At 35.1% G+C, this 27,687-nt stretch overlaps 1 protein-coding gene across 5 annotated transcripts in view; it reads left to right on the top strand.

Moving 5' to 3' along the window:
* Positions 1 to 27,687, top strand: part of MAPK10 (mitogen-activated protein kinase 10) — a 340,034-nt gene that overhangs the window by 156,500 nt on the left and 155,847 nt on the right. For 3 of the 5 annotated variants that reach the window (XM_082463254.1, XM_082463253.1, XM_082463257.1), the window contains exon 3: positions 23,942 to 24,013. The exons of 1 other annotated variant lie outside the window; for it this stretch is intronic. In XM_082463254.1, the coding sequence (XP_082319380.1) occupies positions 23,948 to 24,013 (66 nt within the window). In that variant the 5' untranslated portion in view covers positions 23,942 to 23,947. Of the gene's footprint in view, positions 1 to 23,941; positions 24,041 to 27,687 lie in introns of all 5 variants that reach the window. One more of the 5 variants, XM_082463255.1, reaches the window with a different exon arrangement.

Below are 27,687 nucleotides of genomic sequence, written 5' to 3'. Positions count from 1 at the left end.
GTCACAAAGCACCGAGCTGATCCCCCTGTGCTATGAGGCTGCTTCCCACTAGCTATCTATTTTACATTTGGTAGTGTATATATGTCCATGACGCTCTCTCACTTCGTCCCAGCTTACCCTTCCCCCTCCCCGTGTCCACAAGTCCATTCCTTACGTCTGCGTCTTTATTCCTGTCCCTAGGTTCTTCATAACCATTTTATTTTTTTAGATTCCATATACATGTGTTAGCATATGGTATTTGTTTTTCTCTTTCTGACTTACTTCACTCTGTATGTCTTGTCAGGTCACTTTTGAAGGAAATTCTTTGTAACTGATTAACAGGGTGACACTACGTCAGCTTCATTGACTATTTTGGTTATTAAGACCCCTGATCCTAACGGATAATATTAGGGAGGCATATTAGTTTAGAATCCCAGTTCTGAAAAGTGTAAATCTTATGCTAAAGTTTGTAGGTAAGCATAAGTGAACAGAGCAGTATCAGATTTTTACTTTTAATACCCAATTTTTCTGAATGGGTGTGGTTAAGGCAAGCCTTGAAGTATGTCCCGTGGAGTTACTTACAAGGACAGGCCCATATAGTTGAATTTAGACTGGTATATTATGTGGTAAGAAACTTGGCAAGTCAATTTGGCTAAATTCCTCTACTAATTTTTTCTACCCTGTCTTGGCTCATGGGATAGTTCAGATAAAGTGACTATCTACAAATTCTTTAAATTTATCTGAAATAAATGCAAATCCTTTGTGAGAAACAATAGTGTCTCATTATCTACATATAACAATGGACCGTCATCAATGTTCTAAACTTTTCCTTGGAGTTTGAACCCTGACTCTTGCAGCCAGTTGGCATTTCCTAATCCCCTTTTTCTCAGTGGTCTCTATTGCAGCTGAGCTAGCCAAAGTCTGTTTTTAAAACAGGGAAAGGGAGAACTTCCCCAAACATGTTCATTGGAGAGGAAAGTGATACAAAAAATAAAAGTGCTAATCCTCAGGCATACTCAAGTCGTTCCTTTAAAAGTCCCTTATATTGTGAGACAATTAAGACACAACTGAATCTACTGAACATATTTAAAGGTTATAGAGAGCCTAGAGATTGAGACAGAAATAAATTAGGTGAAGTAAACAAAAAGAGAGGTGTTTGCCCTGATCCAAACATTAAAATACTAGATAGAAATGCCATAACAAATACAGTATAATACAGTACTCCTCTGTACTGAAAATGTTACTAGAAGAAACATAAAATGTTGTTTATTATTAAGAAATAGTTGTACATTTTTGAACTTGCTTTTCTAACTCTAAACACAGATGGAGTTCAATATATACACATACATTTTTTTCTAACTACCAGCCAGTTAATTATATGATTGATGTATGTAAGGGAAGAAAAGAAAATATTCCTCTGTCAATTTTCATATATTAATACTGAATAGAACTTAAGGAAGACTCGTGACATCACTGCTTCTTCTTTCCTACCTCCACTAAGTCCACTTATCAAAATGTAAAAGCTTTGTTATTATTTTCTAAAAGAGAGTGGACATGATTCATGATTCTTATATTCTTTTGAAATCATATTACTCCTATAATGACCTTATTTTTTTCCACATTACCCATTATTCAATTAAAAATCATAGAGATTCAAAACGTTAGTATATTGTCAACCTTGGCTTTTTGTTCATGTTCTTTTTTTTTTAATGGTGAATGAAGCATTTGGCATAAGTAACTCTTATAAGTGATGGCTAAATACAGGTCAGCTTTCTAATGGCTTTTTTTGAACTTTATTTTTTGTTGTTGTGACATTTCAACTAATCATGAAATATCATAGATGAAGTTAAACCAAACTAAATTTATATGGCATAAAATTTTATTTTGTCATGAGTCATATTAAAATGGCTTTTGATTTGATTACACATTTTTTTAAGTAATTTTGTTGACATTTATGTAGCACACATTTGAAAACAGTTTTTTTAATGCCACTTAGTATATCATAATTTACTCAGATTGGATGTGGATACAATTTCTAAACATAAGCTTTGCAAAAGTGTGTGCAGTTTTATGTTGTAGGATTAGATGCTACATTGTTATTCATATATACATATTTCTGAAAAAATATTAAAGCAATTAATTTATTATAAAAAGCACTTAACAGAGAGCTTTGTCTACAGATGACTTTCAATAGATGTTTGTTCCCTTCTCTTTACTTCATTTCATAATCTTTAATTTGCTTTGGTTTACACTAGCAGGTAATTAATACAGTTTGAATGCAAGAGTATTAATATTCTACTTGAAGAATATAAAAGATTTTTTCTATAAAATAATTACCTAAAGAAAAAAACCTTCAGATTGTCTACTAATTTAGTTATTATTAAAGAAAAGACCTTCCTCTAAAAGGTTAAGGTTACTAACCAAGGTAACCTTGGTTAAACTTGCTGCAATCTTTTTAATAACCACAAAATAATAATACTGTATATTTCTATGTTTTCTAAAATAATAGACATATTCTTATAAGAAATATTCTTTTGAAATATCCACTGAAACTAGGCTAAAGAATAAATTGAGGGAACATTTGACCTTATGTGAATTTATGGTTTATTCTGCTGGAAGCATTGGATTGTGATATGAGTTTGTGTTGGCAATATCCCAAATATCCTCCTTTTCTTTCTTCACTCTATGAAGTGTTGATTAATACAAAGAAACCTTTACATCGCTAAATGAAATGAGTACCTGTTTACATTTTTGATTCCTTAAGTTTGTGCTTTACATTAGAATTTAAAAAGATTTGGCTGTGCAAGATAGGATGTGTGATAATTATGCATGCAGTTAGGGGCTAGTCAGAGAAATCTGTCTTGCAAACCAGGAGATGGAAAGAAGCTGTGAAGACGACAATGAGAACGGCTCTGGTTTTGCATGTGTTCTTATGAAATACAGCAGTAGGAAGATGAAAGTGGAGGGGACAGAGTTGCATGGATAAAAAGAAAGGGTGGTAAAACTTGTATCTGGGTCTTTGGATGGTGATAAATATGTTCCTACAAGAAGAGTTGGCTTGAAGCCTTGGAAAAACTGCTTCCATTTCCGTCCTCCTTTGTACTTATCTCTACTTCAGAGTTTATGGTTAATTATTTTTACAAATCATTTTCCTCTTGCCCTCTTCACTCCAATTCAGTTACTAAGTGACTGGAAGATAAAGTGACCTCTGAATTTATTCTTCTCATTATATTGTTAGATTTTTGCACATCACTTAAGGGATGCATTTGTTTGTTGTAAGTTCAACACCTCTCCAGCATTCAAGTTGACATTTCACCTAATTAATAGCCCCTATTGGCCTAGTTATTCTGGGGATGCATAATTAAGGCAATAATGCTACTTGTTCAGTGGAATTAAGATTTCATTTTACCTTTTAGATTAATTGCCCAAAGGTTTATTGCTTTTTCTGGCTCTAGGCATATTATTATGCCCATCTGTGTTAAAATAAGCATATTTTTAAAGTCCATCCTTAGAAAAATTAAAAAGTTACTCTAATAGAAAATTTTGAATTTTGAGGATTTAAAAATAAACCCATATGTATGTAGAGTATTTTAATTTACTTAAAAGGGAATTCCTTAAAGGCACTAATTTTGACCTTTTATCTTTGAATTGTTCACTTTTGTACTTGGAGTCCCCTCTATAGCACCTGACGCAGAATGGATACTGGATATATACGTACATTTTCCACTGACTTCATGTGATGGGAATTTGAATTTTCTTTTTAAAATGAAGTTAATATAAAAATGGTTATACATAAGTAATTCTGAGTAAAAATCAAAACAAATACAAACACTATTTCTATTTTAACTCTTTGGAACTTGTAGTCTGAATGTATTTATTCTCTGTGATGTGAAATGTTAATGACTTATCTATCAAATTGTATACATGAAAACACATAGCACTTACTATATAAAAGGCACTATACTCCATGCTTTACAAATATTATTAATGTGGAATCACTAAGGGAAAAAATAGCATACTTTCCCTCAGGTAACTATTTAGAAAAAAAGACCACGTGTAATTCACATGTGTACACACACAAACCTAGAAATGCTCTCAGGTGTGGAGCACGCAGATGTTAGGTTCTGAGCGTTCTGTGTATCGAATGATGGCTGTGGTGGTGGGAGATACATAGGGTTTCCTGCAGTAACTGAGCAGCTGAGTTTTATACCTCTTGATATTTCGATGGAAAAATGTCATGACAAGTGTTGAAGAAAAAGATATCACCAGGCAAAAAAATAGTGGTTTAGATCCCTCACCTGGGCAAAATACCTTTTACGATAGATAATGAGATTTGAACTGGTGGTGTCAGTTAAACCCACTAGAATCAATTCAAGAAATATTTTATTTGTTTTATAAACTATAAGGATGATGAAAAAATCCTGTTTCTCTATGTTAATGTAATTGTATACAGGCTATTTTAGAAAAATAAGTAAAACACTTGTGTCTAGGTGCAGACCCCATATACATGAATTTTAGGAGAAATTAGAAAAGAAAAAAAATCAGTTCCTGGGAGGCCACTGATAATATATTTAACATATTTGCTGGCCAAGATTTTGAGAAATCTAATCTGTGTTTACTGCATAGTATTTGGGACATTTGGATTACAGTCCTATTGCCTCGCTGATGAGATATGTGAATTTGGAAGATTTCCTAACTATTTACCATTAGGCCTCAAGTTTCTCATCTGTGAAAAGAAGTTGCTTAGATGCTTGCTATGTTTTCTTTCAGTTCAAAAGCTTTGCATCTGTTATTTTACCGCATGCTGTAATAACATTTTTCCTTATTAAAAGATGTAGTCTTCATTGTAAAAACTAGAAAATATGTAAAAGCACAAAGTGATAAATGTGGGCACAGTTCTACCTCTGTAAAACTATATTCATATCTATTCATTTTTTAAAAGATTGGGGACATATTGTGGTATTTTTTAAATGTTTTTCCACTTTACAGTATATTGTGAATGTTTATCCATCTTATAATTTATAAATGCTTAAGTGGAATTATGTTATATGCTTTTACGATAATTATTTTATTAATCCATTTTTATGGAGCATTTAGTTTTCCAATTATTTTACTATAAATAATGCTGTGGTGAACATTTTTATAGATTAATCTTTGTACAAATACTTGATTATATCTTTAGCATAAATTCTTAGGTATGGAATTATTTGTTTTAAATGCATTTTTAAGCAATTGAATACCTTGTTGTCAAGCTACCCCCAATACTGAATGGATATTTATTTGCAACATCTATTGATTCATTCAATAAATATTTATTTAGTGCTCATTTTATATTGTATAAACATGAATGAAGTATTGAGAGAAATGGATGTCTGGGAGGAGGAGAACAGGTAGGTCTGTTTCTCTGCATTGAATATATTAATTATCAAAAAACTTCCACAATTTGATGAGTAAAATACTGTCTTATTTTTTATTTCTTTGCTATTAAGATCAAAACCCTTTAAAAAAAAATTACTTTGATAGCCATTTTGTATTGGGACTATTTTGTTCTACTGACTACCTTGCTTGGTGTCTGTGTCTCTCTTTGGTGAAGGAGGAAGGTGACCTCTAATGTTAATTAGTTCTCTTTCAACTGGTTGCCAATCGTACTATGTTTTTGTCTTCAAAATTAGAATTTTTCTTATCAAAATTAGAGCACTTTACTTTCCATTATATGTTGGTGATAAACTGACCTTTTTTTGTTTGTATGTTTCATTGTTCTCATTATATTGGTTCTATACTGCGTTTTAAATTGACTTATTTCTAAAGCACCATTTTTTCTACCTTAATACTTTATTTTATGCCCATCAGTCTTCCTTCAGTCCAATTGTTCTTTTCTGAGGATTCTGACTCCTATCTCTAGTTGTTTTTAAGATTTTTATCACTGTTTGGCTCTTCTACAGTTACTCATAATATTTCTAGGCATGGATTTGTTCTTATCTATCCTGCTAAGGACTTCATTCTGTTTTTCAGCTTTTTAGAAGAATTAACGGTCATTATTACTTCAGATATTCTCCTTGCCCTTTCTATTTATTTGCTTTGTTCCTTCTGGAACTCCAATTATATTTATTTTGGACCTTGTTGATGTATTGTATATGTTTCTCAATCTTTCATATTTTCCATCTCTTTATTATTCTATCATAAATTCCTGTGAATTCCCTTTCAGTTCATTAGCTCAACTGTTTCTATTTAACCTGTTTAACCTATTAGGCTTTTAATTTAAAAGCTACTTTTTCCACAACATCTAGTTAATTCATTTTCAAATCTATCCATTTTTCCTCTAATCATGGTGATAGCTTATTTCTCATGGCATTTATTCTGACTCTTTAATTATTTTATTCATTCCTACGTATGGTCTTTCCAATTGTTTTTCATCATGTCTAAAGTTCTTGTGGTGGTAATACTTCTTTTATAGTATCTGACGATGCTCACTTGTGGTGTTTGCTTTCCTTGTGATATTTATGGAAAATATGTATTCATCTTTCAGTGGCTTTTTTTTTTTCATTTCTTGTACCTGGTAACTTCCAGTGGTGTGCTAGTTAAATGTTTAATTATTAGTTCTCTGAGAAAAAGTGCTCGGGTTTGTAGCATATCCCCAGCACAGCCAATTTTAAACTACTGAAGTGGTGTCATCAAGCATGGAGGTGGGAAGGGATGTGCACACTCAGGTTTTGTAAGCTGGTTGTAGGAGCCAACTTCAGAACACCACTGGCAATTTTCCTTTTATAATATAAATTCAGCTGTGTTAATTTTTGTTATAGTTTACCCAGTGCATGTAGAGTTTTGTGATATGAGTTTCCATTAGCTAACTCTTGCAGGACCAGAAGCAATGCTATATGTTCAAAATTAAGAAAGCTTAAAAATGTTTGTATGTTATAATTCTTGGATTGGTGAATTTCACCATTTCTACATCTTTTATATGTCCTATCTCTTAATACTCCACCCTTTTTCTTATGCATTTGCCTCATTCCCCCATCATCTCTTACATTCTGGTCTCTATTGCTTTACTCCTGCTAAATAAGCTTATCAAAGGATTTCTGTGGAAGGAATCATCTTGTTACATAAACAATATTTTAAGAGATACTTAGCTTTTAGAGGTAGACAAGCACAGACTCCTTAGAAGGAGATAGCATATCTCCTGAAGCTAATGTTGTACTCCTAGATATTTGTGGGTAGAGTGTGTTAAATCAGAGGCAACCTTTTTCTGTAAATGGTGAGATAGTAAATATTTTAGACTTTGCAGGCCATACAGTCCCTCTCCCAACTACTCAACTCTGCCATTATAGTGTGAAAGCAGCCATAGATAATATGTAAACTAATAGATGGCTATGTTCCAATAAAACTTTATTTATAAGAAGGTAATGAGTTGAATTTGGTGCATGGGCTACAGCTTACTGAGCCCTGCTCTAAATGATAGTCCATGGATGTAAAGATTTAATAATATTTTAAAGTGAGCATATGCACAGTTGTTAATAGAAAATTAAATTTAATTTCATTTTCTATATCAGCACTTGAAAAGATAATTACTAGTTTTTAGATATGTTTTCTTTTGCACATGGTTAGGAGAACCATTTTGGGCATAGAAGAGACAGAGTGTTTTTTGTAATTAACAGTGACTTTGTATTTTAATATTGTATATGTGCCTGCTGGCTATTAAGAGAGTCATTTATAATAAATCTGATATGTGTTAAATACAAAAATTATTTATAGAAAATGAGTTTGTGGTATACGAACTCAACTTGGAAACTGCTGGACCTTAGACTATTTTTTGGAATCAGTAGTTCATTTCGTTTTCCCTTGCGTATATTGCATTTCAGTGACAAACCATGGGAGCCTGGAACTGCCCAGAACAATTTGATTTTTTCATCTGTGAAGATTCTCAAACCTCCTGTGGTTTAGTTGGCATATCTCACATGCAAAAGAATTTAAGTATTGATCTAAGCTATTAAAACACATCATAGTTACATTCTTTTATAGCAACTGCTGTGCACCAGTTCAACCTAATGAATTCTCAAGTGTATCTCATTTTTATAACTTGGCCTACTGCTTTGCTCAGAGTAGCCATTAACTCCTATCGGCATGTAATGAGGAGAAACTCAGTAGAGTACATAGCAGGAAATAAACATATGAGGGTTTTCCCAAAAGACCAACCAGTAATTGAAAGCACTAAACTCCCCAAATTATCATCCCCTCCCTTTTCAAGCTACTCATAGGTCCTATATTGTACCAAAATGTTGTCACTAATTCCACTTTAGACTAATATCAAGATAGTGCCCTGGCCATTTGTGTTGTTCCTATGCAATGGTGCCAAATGTTCTCTGCCAGGCTACTAGGAAGTATAATTACCAAACTAGTTTTCTGTAATTCACTAGGATTATCATACTGAACATTCTCTTTCCTTTAATGTCCCTTTGAGGAACAAGAAGATTCTGCCTTGACTTAGTGACTTAGTCATAGAGCTACATTTGGAATCTTTATAATGCAAACCAGGAAAGGTCAAGATGCTTGCTTTTCATAGCAAGATTATTCATTCATTAAAAATTAAAATACATTGTTCATTTCAGGTGGGGGGCTGGATGTTATTATTTCCCCCATGCCCAGTTTAGCAGTACAGAACAAAAACAGCCCTGCATGGTAACATTTTTGCAGGTATCTTTGCTGGACTCTTTCATACTTTCACTACTGCAAACTTCTCATTCTTAATTTGTTCTCATCAAATTTATTGACAATTCATAGGTCTCAATATGAAAAGAGTTAGATTTGCGGTAGAGAAAGAAAGAAGCTTTTTTCCTTTGATTCACTTTTTATTCAATAAACATTTACTCAACATTAGCTCTACACTAAGAATAGCACTGGGCCCTGGGGTTGTGAACATGAATAAAACATAATCACTTTCCCCAAGAAGGTCATAATGTAGTATGGAACAGACATATGAACAAACAGTTAAAATATTATAAGATACTTGTAATAAAAATATGAACAAAGGGCTGTGAGAAGACTAAGGAAAGAATGTAGAGTGACTGAGAGAACATTTTTCCATTTAACACGTGCTACAAGATAGTGAAACAGCAATGGAACCACGTATTTTATTTATTTATTTATTTATTTATTTATTTATTTATTATTTTTTTTAATGATGGAGCTAGGTATTTTTTTTTTAATTAATTTATTTTACTTTATTTATTTTTGGCTGTGTTGGGTCTTCGTTTCTGTGCGAGGGCTTTCTCCAGTTGCGGCGAGCGGGGGCCACTCTTCATTGCGGTGCGCGGGCCTCTCACTATCGCGGCCTCTCTAGTTGCGGAGCACAGGCTCCAGACGTGCAGGCTCAGTAGTTGTGGCTCACGGGCCTTGTTGCTCCGCGGCATGTGGGATCTTCCCAGACCAGGGCTCGAACCCGTGTCCCCTGCATTGGCAGGCAGATTCTCAACCACTGTGCCACCAGGGAAGCCCGGAACCACGTATTTTAAATGCTGGAAATGAGAATTTGGAAAATGGAAATGAAATAAAAATGCCATTTATAATAACATGAAAACATACATGCTTAAAAATAAACTTAAATGTATGAAAGGACTGTAAACATATGATTAAATATAAAATACTTTTCTTTGTAAATTCTTAATTTCTTTAAAATAGAATGGCTTATGCAAAGAAAAAATAATGGCAATGTGTTGTGGAGTTTATAAAATATGTATAATTAAAATATATGACAACAATAGCTCAAAGGAAAATTGAAGCATACTATTGTAAGTTTCTTAAACTATATGTGTGAAGTAGGATAATATTATTTGAACCTAATTTACTAAAAATAAGTGCATATTGCAAACTCTAGAACAACCATTAAAAAAGAAGAAAAAGAAGTATAACAATTTATTGCATAAAATAAAATGGGAAAAAAAAGATACACAGTTCTTCCAAAAAAAGCTCAGAAGGAAGAAAAATGGAATAAAGAATATAGGGATAGAGGAGCTTCAAGATGGCAGAAGAGTAAGACGTAGAGATCAACTTCCTCCCCACAAATACATCAGAAATACATCTACATGTGGAACAGCTCCTACAGAACACCTACTGAACGCTGGCAGAAGACCTCAGACCTCCCAAAAGGCAAGAAACTCCCCACGTACCTGGGTAGGGCAAAAGAAAAAAGAAAAAACAGAGACAAAGTATAGGGACTGGACCTGCACCAGGGGAGGGAGCTGTGAAGGAGGAAAGGTTTCCACACACTAGGAAGCCCCTTCGCGGGCGGAGACTCCTGGTGGCGGAGGGGGAAGCTTCGGAGCCACGGATGAGAGTGCAGCAACAGGGGCGCAGAGGGCAAAGCAGAGAGATTCCCGCACAGAGGATCGGTGCTGACCCGCACTCACCAGCCCGAGAGGCTCGTCTGCTCACCCACTGGGGCGGGCGGGGCTGGGAGCTGAGGCTCGGGCTTCGGAGGTCGGATCGCAGGGAGAGAACTGGGGTTGGCGGCGTGAACACAGCCTGAAGGGGGCTAGTGCACCACAGCTAGCCGGGAGGGAGTCTGGGAAAAAGTCTGCAGCTGCTGAACAGGCAAGAGACTTTTTCTTCCCTCTTTGTTTCCTGGTGTGCGAGGAGAGGGGATTCAGAGCACCGCTTAAAGGAGCTCCAGAGATGGGCATGAGCCATGGCTACCAGCGTGGACCCCAGAGACGGGCATGAAACGCTAAGGCTGCTGCTGCGCCACCAAGAAGCCTGTGTGCAAGCACAGGTCACTATCCACACCTCCCCTCCCGGAAGCCTGTGCAGCCCGCCACTGCCAGGGTCCCGTGATCCAGGGACAACTTCCCCGGGAGAACGCACGGCGTGCCTCAGGCTGCTGCAACGTCACAACGGCCTCTGCCGCCGCAGGCTTGCCCCGCATCCTCTGTACCCCTCCCTCCCCCCGGCCTGAGTGAGCCAGAGCCCCCGAATCAGCTGCTCCTTTAACCCCGTCCTGTCTGAGCAAAGAAAAGACACCCTCAGGCGACATAAACAAAGAGGCGGGTCCAAATCCAAAGCTGAACCCCAGGAGCTGTGCGAACAAAGAAGAGAAAGGGAAATTTCTCCCAGCAGCCTCAGAAGCAGGAAATTAAATCTCCACAATCAATTTGATGTACCCTGCATCTGTGGAATACCTGAATAGACAACGAATCATCCCAAATTGAGGAGGTGGACTTTGGGAGCAAAGATATATATATATATTTCCCTTTTTCTCTCTTTGTGAGTGTGTATGTGTATGCTTCTGTGTGTGATTTTTGTCTGTATAGCTTTACTTTTGCCATTTGTCCTAGGGTTCTGTCTGTCTGTTTTTTTTTTGTTTTGTTTTGTTTTTTTATTACTTAAAATTTTTTTTCTTAATAATTATTTTTTATTTTAATAACTTTATTTTACTTTATTTTATTTTTTTATCTTCTTTCTTTCTTTCTCTTTTTTCTTTCTTTCTTTCATTCTTTCATTCTTTCTTTCTTTCTTTTCTATTCTTTTCTTTTCTTTTCTCCCTTTTATTCTGAGCCATGTGGAGGACAGGCTTTTGGTGCTCCAGCCAGGCGTCAGGGCTGGGCCACAGAGGTGGGAGAGCCAAGTTCAGGACACTGGTCCAAAAGAGACTCCCAGCTCCATGTAATATCAGACAGCGAAAATCTCCCAGAGATATCCATCTCAACGCCAAGACCCAGCTCCACTCAACGACCAGAAAGCTGCAGTGCAGGACACCCTATACCAAACAACTAGCAAGACAGGAACACAACCCCATCCATTAGCACAGAGGTTGCCTAAAATCATACTAAGGCCACAGACACCCCAAAACACACCACCAGACGTGGACCTGACCACCAGAAAGACAATATCCAGCCTCATCCACCAGAACACAGGCACTAGTCCCCTCCACCAGGAAGCCTATACAACCCACTGAACCAACCTTAGCCACTGGGGACAGACACCAAAAACAACAGGAACTATGAACCTGCAGCCTGCAAAAAGGAGACCCCAAACACAATAAGTTAAGCAAAATGAGAAGACACAGAAACACACAGCAGATGAAGGAGCAAGGCAAAACCCCACCAGACCTAACAAATGAAGAGGAAATAGGCAGTCTACCTGAAAAACAATTCAGAATAATGATATTAAAGATGATCCAAAATCTTAGAAATAGAATGGAGAAAATACAAGAAAAGTTTAACAAGGACCTAGAAGAACTAAAGAGCAAACAAACAATGATGAACAACACAATAAATGACATTATAAATTCTCTAGAAGGGATCAATGGCAGAATAACGGAGGCAGAAAAACGGATAAATGACCTGGAAGATAAAATAGTGGAAATAACTACCGCAGAGCTGAATAAAGAAAAAAGAATGAAAAGAATTGAGGACAGACTCAGAGACCTCTGGGACAACCTTAAATGCAACAACATTCGAAGTATAGGGGTCCCAGAAGAAGAAGAGAAAAAGAAAGGGACTGAAAATATTTGAGGAGATTATAGTTGAAAACTTCCCTAATATGAGAAAGGAAATAGTTAATCAAGTCCAGGAAACACAGAGAGTCCCATACAGGATAAATCCAAGGAGAAACACGCCAAGACACATATTAATCAAACTATCAAAAATTAAATACAAAGAACAAATATTAAAAGCAGCAAGGGAAAAACAACAAGTAACACATAAGTGAATCCCCATAAGTTTAAGAGCTGATCTTTCAGCAGAAACTCTGCAAGCCAGAAAGGAGTGACAGGACATATTTAAAGTGATGAAAGAGAAAAACCTACAACCAAGATTACTTTACCCAGCAAGGATCGCTTTCAGATTTGACGGAGAGATTAAAAGCTTTACAGACAAGCAAAAGCTAAGAGAATTCAGCACCACCAAACCAGCTTTACAACAAATGCTAAAGGAACTTCTCTAGGCAGGAAACACAAGGGAAGGAAAAGACCTAAGATAATAAACCAAAAACAATTAAGAAAATTGTAATAGGAACATACATATCGAAAATTACCTTAAATGTAAATGGATTAACTGCTCCAACCAAAAGACACAGACTAGCTGAATGGATACAAAAACAAGACCCATACATGTGCACCTACAAGAGACCCACTTCAGACCTAGGGACACATACAGACTGAAAGTGAGGAGATGGAAAAAGATATTCCATGCAAATGGAAATCAAAAGAAAGCTGGAGTAGCAATTCTCATATCAGACAAAATAGACTTTAAAACAAAGACTATCACAAGAGACAAAGAAGCACACTACATAATGATCAAGGGATCCACCCAAGAAGAAGATATAATGATTGTAAATATTTATGCACCCAACATAGGAGCATCTCAATACATGAGACAAGTACTAACAGCCATAGAAGGGGAAATTGACAGTAACACAATCATAGTAGGGGACTTTAACACCCCACTTTCCCCAATGGACAGATCAACCAAAATGAAAATAAATAAGGAAACACAAGCTTTAAATGATACAATAAACAAGATGGACTTAATTGATATTTATAAGACATTCCATCCAAAAGCAACAGAATACACATTTTTCTCAAGTGCTTATGGAACATTCTCCGGGATAGATCATATCTTGGGTCAGAAATCAAGCCTTGGTAAATTTAAGAAAATTGAAATCATATCAAGTACCTTTTCCGACCACAACACTATGAGACTAGATATGAATTACAAGAAAAAAATATGTAAGAAATACAAACACATGGAGGCTAAGCAACACACTACATAATAACCAAGAGATCACTGAAGAAATCAAAGTGGAAATCAAAAAATACCTAGACAAAAATGACAATGAAAACACAATGACCCAAAACCTGTGGGAAGCAGCAAAAGCAGTTCTAAGAGGGAAGTTTATAGCTATACAAGGTTACCTTAAGAAACAAGAAACATCTCAAATAAGCAACCTAACCTTACACCTAAAGCAATTAGAAAAAGAAGAACAAAAAACCCCCAGAGTTAGCAGAAGGAAAGAAATCATAAAGATCAGATCAGAAATAAATGAAAAAGAAATGAAGGAAACAATAGCAAAGATCAATAAAACTAAAAGCTGGTTCTTTGAGAAGATAAAAAAAATTGATCAAGCATTAGCCAGACTTATCAAGAAAAAAAGGGAGAAGACTCAAATCAATAGAATTAGAAATGAAAAAGGAGAAGTAACCACTGACACTGCAGAAAGACAAACGATCATGAGAGATTACTACAAGTAACTCTATGCCAACAAAATGGACAACCTGGAAGAAATGGGGAAATTCTTAGAAATGCACAACCTTCCGAGACTGAACCAGGAAGAAATAGAAAATCTGAAGAGACCAATCACAAGCACTGAAATGAAAACTGTGATTAAAAACCTTCCAACAAACAGAAGCCCAGGACCAGATGGCTTCACAGGTGAAGTCTATCAAACATTTAGAGAAGATCTAACAGCTATCCTTCTCAAACTCTTCCCAAAAAAAGCAGAGGGAGGAACACTCCCTAACTCCTACGAGGCCACCATCACTCTGATACCAAAACCAGACAAAGATGTCACAAAGAAAGAAAACTACAGGCCAATATCACTGATGAACATAGATACAAAAATCCTCAACAAAATACTAGCAAACAGAATCCAAAAGCACATTAAAAGGATCATACACTATGATCAAGTGGGGTTTATCCCAGGAATGCAAGGATTCTCCAATATATGCAAATCAATCAACGTGATACACCATATTAACAAATTGAAGGAGAAAAACCATATGATCATCTCAATAGATGCAGAGAAAACTTTTGACATAATTCAACACCCATTTATGATAAAAACCCTCCAGAAAGTAGGCATAGAGGGAACTTTCCTCAACATAATAAAGGCCATATATGACAAACCCACAACCAACATCGGACTCAAGGTGAAAACCTGAAACCATTTCTACTAAGATCAGGAACAAGACAAGATTGCCCACTCTCACCACTATTATTCAACATAGTTTTGGAAGTTTTAGCCGCAGCAATCAGAGAAGAAAAAGAAATAAAAGGAATCCAAATTGGAAAAGAAGAAATAAAGCTGTCACTGTTTGCAGATGACATGAAACTATACAAAGAGAATCCTAAAGATGCTACCAGAAAACTACTAGAGCTAATCAGTGAATTTGATAAAGTAGCAGGATACAAAATTAATGCACAGAAATCTCTTGCATTCCTATACACTAATGATGAAAAATCTGGAAGTGAAATTAAGGAAACACTCCCATTTACCATTACAATAAAAAGAATAAAATATCTAGGAATAAACCTACCTAGGGAGACAAAAGACCTGTATGCAGAAAATTATAAGACACTGATGAAAGAAGTTAAAGGTAATACAAATATATGGAGAGATATACCATGTTCTTGGATTGGAAGAATCAACATTGTGAAAATGACTCTACTACCCAAAGCAATCTACAGTTTCAATGCAATTCCTATCAAACTACCACTGGCATTTTTCACAGAACTAGAACAAAAAAGTTCACAATTTGTATGGAAACACCAAAGACCCCGAATAGCCAAAGCAATCTTGAGAAAGAAAAATGGAGCTGGAGGAATCAGGATCCCTGACTTCAGATTATACTACAAAGCTACAGTAATCAAGACAGTATGGCACTGGCACAAAAACAGAAGTATAGATCAATGGAACAGGATAGAAAGCCCAGAGATAAACCCATGCACATATGGTCACCTTATCTTTGATAAAGGAGGCAAGAATATACAATGGAGAAAACACAGCCTCTTCAATAAGTGGTGCTGGGAAAACTGGACAGCTACATGTAAAAGAATGAAATTAGAACATTCCCTAACACCATGCACAAAAATAAACTCAAAATGGATTAAAGACCTAAATGTAAGGCCAGATACCATCAAACTCTTAGAGGAAAACCTAGGCAGAACACTCTATGACATAAATCACAGCAAGATCCTTTTTGACCCACCTCCTAGAGAAATGGAAATAAAAACACAAATAAACAAATAGGACCTAATGAAACTTAAAAGCTTTTACACAGCAAAGGAAACCATAAACAAGAAAAAAAGACAACCTTCAAAATGGGAGAAAATATTTGCAAATGAAGCAACTGACAGAGGATTAATCTCCAAAATTTACAAGTAGCTCATGCAGCTCAATAACAAAAAAACAAACAACCCAATCCAAAAATGGGCAGAAGACCTAAATAGACATTTCTCCAAAGAAGATATACAGATTGCCAACAAACACATGAAAGAATGCTCAACATCATTAATCATTAGAGAAATGCAAATCAAAACTACAATGAGATATCATCTCACACCGGTCAGAATGGCCATCATCAAAAAATCTACAAACAATAAATGCTGGAGAGGGTGTGGAGAAAAGGGAACCCTCTTGCACTGTTGGTGGGAACGTAAATTGGTACAGCCACTATGGAGAACAGTATGGAGGTTCCTTAAAAATCTAAAAACAGAACTACCATATGACCCAGCGATCCCACTACTGGGCATATACCCTGAGAAAACCATAATTCGAAAATAGTCATGTACCAAAATGTTCATTGCAGCTCTATTTACAATAGCCAGGACATGGAAGCAACCTAAGTGTCCATCAGCAGATGAATGGATAAAGAAGATGTGACACATATATACAATGGAATATTACTCAGCCATAAAAAGGAACGAAACTGAGTTATTTGTAGTGAGGTGGATGGACTTAGAGACTGTCATACATAGTGAAGTAAGTCAGAAAGAGGAAAACAAATGCCGTATGGTAACACATATATATGGAATCTAAAAAAAAAAAAAAAAAGCATAAAAAAAAATGGTCAGAAGAACCTAGGGGCAAGACGGGAATAAAGATGCAGGCCTACTAGGGAATGGACTTGAGTATACGGGGAGGGGGAAAGGTAAGCTGTGAGAAAGTGAGAGAGAGGCATGGACATATATACACTACCAAACATAAAATAGATAGCTAGTGGGAAGCAGCTGCATAGCGCAGGGAGATCAGCTCGGTGCTTTGTGACCACCTAGAGGGGTGGGATAGGGAGGGTGGGATGGAGGGAGCTGCACCAGGGAAGAGATATGGGGACATATGTATGTGTATAACTGATTTACTTTGTCATAAAGCAGAAACTGACACACCATTGTAAAGCAATTATACTCTAATAAAGATGTTAAAGAAAAAAAGAAATTGAAAATATAACTACCATATGATCCAGAAATCCCATTTCTGGATATATATCCAAAGAAAATAAACCATTATCTCAGAGAGATATCTGTACTCCCATGTTCACTCTAGCATTTTTCACAATAGTCAAGGTATAGAAACGAGAGAGTAGAAAAGTGATTGCCACTGGCTTTGTGGGGGAGGAGGAATAGGGTAGGGAGAGGTTTGTAATAGGGCACAGACTATCATTATAAGTTGAGTAAGATCCATAAGAGGATCTAACATATAACATGGTGACTATAGTTCATAGCACTGTATTATATAATCAAAACTTGCTAGAGAGTAGAACTTAAAAGCTCTCACCAATAAAGGAGGCAGGGAATATGTGAGGTGATGGATGTGTGAATTAACTAGATGGGGGAAACCCTTTCACAACATATACATATATCAAGTCATCATATTGAATACTTTAAATGCCTTAAACAATTTATTTGCCAATTATACTTCAATAAAGCTAAAAGAAGAAAGAAAACAATGAATATAGGAATAAAATACAAAACTAATTGTATAATGGTGGACTTAAATTCAATAACATCCATAATTACTTTAAATGAAAATGGATAAGTGTATCTGTTAAAAGGCAGAGATTATCAACAAGTCATCACTTCTCTTCAATATTGTACTGGAGGCAGGACAATTAGGCAAGAAAAGGCAGATCGGAAAGGGAAAAGCAATAACTGTCTTCACTTGCAGATGACATTTCTGTGTGTAAGAAAATCCTAAACCATCAACAAAATATTTACTAGATTTAATAAGTGAATTTAATAGGGTTCTAGATACAAGGTCACTTACAAAAATCAACTTTATTTTTAGAAATGAGCATTTAGGAAATGGAAATGAAAATATGCCATTTACAATAGCATCAATAAATATAAATGCTAAAGAATAAACTTAAAAAAAATAAGGTCTATCTATATACTGTAAACTACAAAAGACTCCTGAGATAAATTAGAAAGAACTGAAGTAAATGGACAAATATACTATGATTGTGGATAAAACACCAAATATTAAGATATCTATTATTTCCCAGGTGATCTATAGTTCTGATGCAATCCCAATCAAAAGTTCTAGAAGGAATTTTTAAAATTTTGAAATGTTAGGCTGTTTAAAATTAATGTGGAAATGCAGAGGCCTAGAATAGTCCCAAAAATAAAAGAGAAGAAAAATTTGGGGACTTACCTAATTTTAAGACTATTGTAAAGCTACACTTATCAAGACAGGATGGTATTAGGGTGAAGATAGACAACAGATAAATGGAATAGAATAGAATCCTGAAATAGACTTGCATTGGTACAGTCAACTGATTTTTTAACCAAGGCAGCAAGGCAACTCAATATTGAAAGGAAAGTCTTTTCACCAAGAATGCTTGAAAAACTGCATAGCATTAAGGAATAGAAGTGAACCTCAACATATACATCACACCATGAATTAAAATTAATTGGAGAGGTATCATAGACCTAAAAGTAAAATCAACAATGTAAAGCTTCATGAAGAAAATGTGGAAGAATATCCTCATGAACCTGGATTGGGAAAGATCCCTTGACAAAATCAAGAAAGCACTAATAATAAAAGGAAAATAAATCATAAAATAAATTTCATAAAAATTAAATATTACTCACTAAAAGACAGCATCAATAAGCTGAGCATGCAAGCTACAGACTGAAAGAAAATATTCATAATCATGTAACTGACAGTAAACTTTAATCTGAAATAGAGAATTTCTGCAATTTGTATAAAAAGACAAACAACTCGCTTCCGCCACCCACAGTCCCGCCAAATGGGCAAAGTATTATACTTGAAAAGTCACTCTACCGAGTAAGATAAATAAATGGCCAATAAACTCATGAGAAACATTCTCAACACTATTAGTCATCAGGGAAATAAAAAATAAAACCATAATGAAATACTACTAAACACTCACTAGAATGATTAAAATTTAGAAAACTGATAACACCAAATGTTGGCAAGGATGTGAAGCAACTGAATTTTTATGCATTGCTACAGGGGGTAAACAATGTGTCTGACAATTTTTAATAAGTTAAATATATTCCTATCCCACGATCCAACAATTCCTTCTTTAGGTATTTTTGCCAAAAGAAATGAAAACATATTTGTGCAAAAATACATGTATATAAATGTTCGTGCAGCATTATTTTTTTTTTTTAAGATTTAATTCTTTTTATTTATTTATTTATTTATTTATTTATTTATTTATTTATTTATTTATGGCTGTGTTGGGTCTTCGTTTCTGTGCGAGGGCTTTCTCTAGTTATGGCAAACGGGGGCCACTCCTCATCGCGGTGCGTGGGCCTCTCACTATCGCGGCCTCTCTTGTTGCGGAGCACAGGCTCCAGACGCGCAGGCTCAGTAATTGTGGCTCACGGGCCCAGTTGCTCCGTGGAATGTGGGATCTTCCCAGACCAGGGCTCGAACCCGTGTGCCCTGCATTGGCAGGCAGATTCTCAACCACTGCGCCACCAGGGAAGCCCCGTGCAGCATTATTGATATCCAAAAAATAGAAACACCTCAAATGTCTAAAAGCAGAATAGAGAATAGATAAACTGATACATTTTACTCAGCAACAAAAAGAACAACTACTGATACTTATGCCAACATGGATGAATTCTAAAAGAAGCCCAACGAAAAAGAGTATATACTGTATGATTTCATTTATATGAGCTCTAGAACAAGAAAAACTAATCTATATGGAGAAAGAAGTTAGAACATTGTTGCATGGGGGGTGGGGACTATTGTCAAGAAAAGGGTACGGGGATTTTCAGACTTTACCTTCATCGCAATGTGAGTTACATGGATATATGCATTTGTCAGAACTCATCAACCTGCACACTTTAGAACTGTTCATTTTGCTGTGTGTAAACTATACCTGGGCAAACTAAATTTTTAAAAAATTAAAAATAAGTGGAGGTAACTGTCTGGCAAAAATTATACATGAATCTCATGGAAATGCAATAAAATAATCTCACAGATTGAAATTTGAGGAGTAAATTGTTTCTTTTGTTGTTCTGTTTTACTTTTTACTTATTTTATGACTGTATTTTAGTAACTATTTTTCCTGTAGTGGATTTAGTTTCTCATATAACAGAAAGTCTAGAATTAGAAAACTCCAGAATTTCTTAATTCAGTAGTTTAATGGTATCATCAAGCACAGAGTTCTTTCTATTGTTCTGCTTTACACTGCTCAGCATTCCTTCTCAAGATCATTTCCTATTAGTGGCTTTACGAGCGTTTTGGTTCCGGACATCCATGAAGAGATAACAATGCCTAGCAAGAGAATGAAGGACCTTGTTCCTTGTGTCATTTGAACCTTTTTCTATTATAAAATATCAGACATATCAAATAGCATATATTTTATACCTGTAGGGTTTAAAGAATAATAATGAAATAATGTTGCATGACATCACTACTCAGCTCAAAGTAGTCATGACGAATACCATTGAAAACCCCTGCAAGCCCCTTTCTAGGGGTGTTCTTCCCCTCCCTAGGAGATAGCCAATCTCTTGAATTTTGCATTTTTTATTCTTTTGCTTTTCTTTATGTTTTATCATAGTAAAAAAAATTCTTAAATAATACATTGTTTAGTTGTGTATATTTTGTAACTTTCGTAAGTGAAGTTAGCCATGACTTCTTTTCATTCATTTACCGTGTTTATGATATTTGGCACGTTGATATTTGTTTCTTTATACAACCATTTCATTACCATATAGTATTCCACTAAATGAATGTACCATAGTTTATTTATTCATTGGTTTTTCTGTGATTATTTTTTTTCCAGTATTAATTTTTATTATTTATTTCTTTTGCTATTACAAAAGTATTCTAATGAACTGCCTTTTATATGTATCTTGGTAACAAAACACAAGAGTTTCTCTGGAAATATGTGTAGAAGTAGAATTGGTGGGTGTTAGGCTATGCACAAGTTTACTGTATAATGCTATTTTCCCCCTGAATTTGGTTGTTCCAACTGCCAAAATTATCAGCAGTGTATAAATATTCCCATCTGATCAACTGCTTTGCAAAACCTGAATATTATCATACTTTTCAGTCTTTATTAATATGATAGGTATAAAATAGTATCTCAATGTGGCTTTAAATTACACATATATTTATGACCCCTTTTATATTTCTCTTTTTTATAAAATGTAATCCATATTGTTTGCCCATTCTTCTGTTGGGTTCTTTGTCTTTTTCTTCTTATATTTTAGGAGCTCTTTATAGATTCTGGATAAATCTTCCTCTGGTTATATGTGTTTCAAATATTTTTTCTAAATTTATGGCCTACTTCTTTATCACATTTTTTCATAAACAGAAATGATTCATTTTAAATAGTCTATTTTATCAGTAGTTTCCTTTTTAACTTAGCATATTTACATATTATTTATGATGTATTCCTCAGACATTAAACTACATTTCCTTCTATATTATTTAAAGTTTGGCCTTTCCTGAAAATTTTAATCCATCTGGAATTGTGTTTTGTATACAATATGAGGTAGGGGTTGTCAAGAACTTTGAAGAGTTTTAGATGTTACCCTACCTGCAAGCTAACAAGGTAGCTTGCCACAGTTTCATGAATGCTGGCAGAAGATAAGCGATTCCTGGGTCAGATCAAAATTCTTTACTACTCACGTTAATAACAGGAGCTAGAGTGTCAGAATTCATGCCAGTTTCTCAGGCTCAGTTCCCACAGGGCGACTCAAAGAAGGTCAGGTGACTACTGCACATACAGTGAGTGGTGTTATACAAGAGGAACCCCAGGCTTAGGGAACCCAAATCTCTTACGGTGGGTGGTTAGCATGCCTGACATTTGCCCCAGAGGGACACATTATCTATATTATAGTGGAGAATAATCAAACCTGCCTTATGCTCCAGAGGGAGATATGTTTGCTCTATAACCATCCTTGAGAAGATAGTCTGGAATAAAGGCAGCCAGTGCCTCTGCCTGTAAGACATGCAGAAATATGAGAAGCCCATAGAGAATTGTCTCTAACAAGGACAACTCCTCCCTCCCCTTGCCCCAATATTTATGACCAATTGTCTCAGCTCGGTTTAATGCATAGTCTCTCCTTTCCCCAGATATCTTTAATATAATCAGGTTTAAATATCTATATTAACATAATTTAACATAATCAGTTCCCATATACGTATGTGTTTGTTTCTGGGTTCTCTATTCTATTAATTAGTAGTCTATCTCTGTATCCACCCTGCGTACCTTACTTACTACAACTTTATAATAAATCCTGATCTCTGGTAGAGCAACTCCCTCCCCAGCCTCCGCAAACACCCACCTTATTCTTCTTCAGAAATGTCTCATATATTCTAGTCCTTTCATTCTTCCTTGTATTTAAAAAATCTACATAGGTTCCAATGTAAAATATTTTTTCTTGCAATTCAGACCTTCCTTCTGGGATTGTTTTGCTTGCTCCAGAATTTTGTTTGAAACTTTCTATAGTAAACTTTATGCAGGTGTCTCTGCTGTGACTTCCCACTGTAGATAGCTTCCAAACTTTGGTTCCTGTATTCTGCATGTTGCCCTTTAAAAGCTAAATTTCTGATCTTCAGACATCAGCAGATGGTCTGAGGATGAGTGACAGGTTCAGCTCATTTACTTCTCTGCATGGATCCTTTCACATTGTTTTCAGCCTCTCAGAACTTTTCTTGCCTTTTTTTTGGGCAGCTCAGCTATGCATTTTAAAAGACATTTTGTCTATTTCACCTAACCTTTCTAGAAGTTTTGCACTGAAAGTGGTTTTCAAGATAGCTAATCATTCATATTGCCAGAAACAGAAGTCTTGTGTCAATAGTGGTTTTAAAATTGTTTAATCTCACAGAATTATATCTTGCACACAATACATATTCAACAAAGTGTGTTTAATTGAACTGAATAAGATTTTGGTTGGGTTTTTCTGATGCTACCTCATCATTCCCAAATAACCCAGTACCTAATTTGGCATTTCCACTGTTAGATTATTATCCTCTCCTTAAAACTTTACAACATTAAAAAATATTTTAAACATACAGAAAGCAATATACTTGAAGTCTTTGTACTTACCACCAAGATTAAATACATGTTAATATAGTGTCCTATTTTCTTTAATCTATGGTTACATGGTTAGATAACAAAGCAATGCATATTATTTTGTGTACTTTAAATTTTTACATTAATAATACAATGATATTCATACTTCTTTGAAAGCTGCTTTTTTTCTCCACTCAACATCATGTTTGAAATATTTTCCATGCTGACACCCTAAGCTTTGATGCAATTATTCCAAGTCCTGTCTGTAATTTTATTATAAATTAAATTTTATTTAATAGTCCCTTTATTCTACAACAAATATTCTTATTATATATATCCTCTTAAGCATGTATTTGAGAATTTTTAAAAATTAGATGCCTAGAACTGAAAGTGCTCTATAATAGGATATATTTAACTTTAACGTATTAGGTATATCCAGTTTCTTATATCTGGTCTTTATGATTGTGATGACATTGATCATTATAGAAGATAGGACATTTTTTCACCTTATTTTATTATTTAATATTTACAATTTGTGAAAAGTACCTAGTACTGGTCTGGACAAGGATTATGCTGAGTATATGCAGTGCATGAAACCTTGTGTATAATTCAAATTATACTAAAGTTTATACTATTCAATAATGAATAATTAGGTGATTTGGAAATTCATGCCCCCATTTTTTTCTATAGGTATTTATGAGCCTCCATTTATTGTACTACTGCAGTGAACCAACCTTGGATGTGAAAATTGCCTTTTGTCAGGTGTGTGTTCCTTACAGGTAAAACAAGGTACAGTATATTCACTTGTATTTCCATTTTGCCAACGCATCTTGCAAATGTTCCACACTAAAGTGAATGTTTATGTAACGTTAAAGGTAGCTTAGGAAGTAGAAGCTGGTACCTAGATACTGTTTTTTTCCCCCAGTTCATTTATGTTAGAATAGGAATTAAGAGAATTCTTTTTAATGTTTATAAATATAGTACTTGATCACTGTATAAAGTGATTTCTTACTAGATTTAACATCATTAATATGTCTTTTTCAAATCCTTAAAATGTGGTTTTATGCATCAAACAAGCTAAAGTCTATGATATTATTTTTCATCCAAGAACTGATGAGCCCCAAGTAGAGTATCTCTAGTACTGAAATATAATAATATGTAGGTAGTGCTCCGTTTGTTTTCTGATGTTCAGTTCTAACCAGTAGTTGATAACAAAGATAAAACAACAATAATGACTAATAAAGGTATCTCTAACCTACAATGAGCACTAGTGAGAAGGTGTTGTGCATGGACCAGATAAGAGTCTGCACTCCTGTGTTCATACAAGAGATATTCTTAAGAAAGAGCCCAGCTGGGGTACCTGTAACCTACTCTAAGTATGTTTAGGTAGTTCTAACTTAAGCCTGTTGTCATGGCATAATTAATAGTGTTCATTTTTACTCTCAGGAATTTTTATTTGGCCAGTAAATTTCATGGTAACTCTATTCATACCCCAAGCAGAGAGCACTTCTGTTTTTTCTGTAATGAATTTCATTGCATGTTCTCATCAAGATGGGCTGTAAACAGAGAATGACATGCATCCCTTGAAACAAGGTTTAAAGAATAACTCTGTAGCTTCTATTATTTTAATACAATATTTTCTGATTCTAGAAGTAATATGTACTGATTATAGAAAATATATAAAAATACAAAGGGAAATAAAACATTGGTAAATCTATTCTCCCTGAACATAGTTAGAATTTCTATGGAAAAGTAAAATGTGTTACGTGCTATGCATGGGATTTCTTGTCTGTTTCATCTCCCTGACCTGTAAATTCTTGCAGTGCCAAAAGCCTCAGACTTTCAGATAACTTCTCTTCTCTAACTAGAACTCTGGATCTGGACAGCTTAGTTTAGAAATTCCAAATCTGCCACTTATTAGCCATTTACTTGTGAGCTTGGGCAAGTTAGTTATCCTTGCTGTGCTTCAGTTTATTTGTAAAAAGGGAAAAAAGTAATAGTACCTACCTTCTAGGTTTATGAGAATTAAGTGAGTTAATATTTGCATAACACTGAGTACAGTGCTGGAATATATTTTTGTTAAATAGCTAACTAAATCTTAAATAAATTTACATTCACTCTTCTTATGATCCCATTGAGTCCTAGTGTTTTAAATATTATCAGTATCTTGAATACTCCCCAGTTATATCTCCAACACAAACCTCTCCCTGAAACCAGACTCATAAACCCAATTGCTTGTTCTACATCTCAGCTCAGATGGCTAATAGGCATAGCAAATGATACATATACCAAACCAAACCCTTGATCTTTCCTCCAAAATTGCTCTGCTCTAATTCAGTAAATGCTAAATCCATCTTTCCAGTTGCTTAGAGCAAAATCTTCAGAATCATCTTTTGGGCAATAATTTGCATCCAATCTGTCAGCAAATTCTGTTGGCTCTACTTTAAAAATATATCTGGAATCTCACTACTTCTCACCGTTTTCTCCACCACCATTCTGATCCAAACCTGGATTATTGAAAGAGTTTCCACTTTTGCTCACCCCCAAATGGTTTACTCTCAAAACATCAGCAAGAGTGATATTTGAAAAATGTAAGTGAGATCATGTCACTCCTCGGTTAAAAACAAAAAAAAAGCAAAACAAAAAAACCTTCCAGTCAAGTGAAATGTCTTCCCATCTCACTTATGGTAAAAATTCTTAAAATAAATACACAAGCCTTTGCCATGTACCCACCTAGACACCCCTCCTTCAAATGCTCTTCCTTTATTATCCACTTGGCTCACGCCTTCACCACCTTCAGGACTTGGCTCAAATGTCATTTTTAAGGGAGTCTTTCCTGCTTATCCTATTTAAAATTGCCCCTTCCTAATCTACACTGCCCACCCCACACCGCCTACCCAACTTCCCAGTCTTTCTATTTTTTTCCCTCCATAACACTTTTTGGTATCTGATACACTATATATGTAACTAGCATGTTGTTTCTCTCACTCCGCTAGAATGCATTTTTCAGTTGGGCAGGGATTTTTTTTCAGTGGTGTGCTGTGAGCTCACATAGGGTCACAAGAGTTGATTGTGCACATCCCTTCTCAGCTTTAAGTTCAATGATGTCAAGTTGGTAGATTGAACTTTGTCATGATAGGAATATGTACATTGTGTAAATAAACCATTGCTGCAGATAAGTTCTCTCCTCTCTCTCACCCCCAGCCAGTTGTTGAACAATTCGCAGCACATGGTTGGGATTTTGTCTCTTTTGCACACTGCTGTACTGTAGCACTAAGAATAGTATCTGGCATAGTGTGGGCTCGCACCAAATATTTGCTTAATGAATGAATGATATATGTTGGGTTAATGCAATCAGTTGCAACTGTGATAGTGTTCTGGTGAAAAATGAGCAGACCTGAATTTCTGGTTAAAATATCTGCGCCTACGGTTTGCAAGCTGTATGACTGTGAGCCATTTCCTTAATGTCCATGATCCTAGCCGTTTACCATGGGCATTAGTACTTACTTAAGAAACAAACCACAAACAAACAAAAAGTTTATTTTTTACATATTTCAAGATCAAGTCTGAATTTCAAAAATTATCAATAAAAAAGTCTTAAAACTTCAGCTATTACTTTTAATCCAAAGAGTTTTTATGTAGGTTGAAGTTATTTTTAGATCAGCTCTCAAAATTTGGGTACAGATGCAGAATGTCTATTTCTAGGAAGAGTTCTTTTAAAGCAAAGGAATAAAGAGAAGTGAAGCATGAACTTTCTTAATGACTCTGATTTTTTTTGCTTGCTATGAGCTTTTGATATCTAGAAAATATACATGCATATTCTATAACTTAAAAATATCATAGCAAGCAGAAAATTTCTAGTTGTGACTCAGAGTGCTTTATTTACTTTCCGGGTAGAATTTTTATTTGATGTTAATGTTTATGTTTTTCTTTCCTGTGGCTCTGAGCCTCATTTAGTATTCTAGTAATTTAAAGAAAATACTGTATTTATTTTTAGAGGCAGAATTATCTACTTGGGTTTACTTTCAAACTATGTGCTTTGGAAGCTTCTCATTTCATGAGATATCTCATGGATCCTTGGTATGCAGTGGTGTTTAACACCATCTCCAGCAGGGTTAGGTTGCTCCCAACTTCTTGCCACACAGACAATACTCAAAGACCTTTAAGTAACTTGTCAACAATTAGTGATCAAGTGTATCCAGAATTCAGGTCTCTTGAGTCTTAATCTTTGGCTTTAAAAAATTATATCATATTTATAAGTTTTTCACTGTTCCAGTAAGAAATCACAGAAAATATAGAAAATAAAATTGCCTGGGTAGTTATTTATCAACAGTAAATATGTACATTATCTGTAGTAGTATTAACCTTTTTTTCTTAGTTGAATTATTTGAAGAACATGGGATTCATTGAGGTACTCCCATTAATTTTGTTGCTTT

This window comes from Balaenoptera physalus (assembly GCF_965194825.1).
Source record: "Balaenoptera physalus genome assembly, chromosome: 5".
NCBI lineage: Eukaryota > Metazoa > Chordata > Mammalia > Artiodactyla > Balaenopteridae > Balaenoptera > Balaenoptera physalus.
The sequence above is the reverse complement of the archived record's forward strand: the minus strand, read 5'-3'. Positions and strand labels throughout refer to the sequence as shown.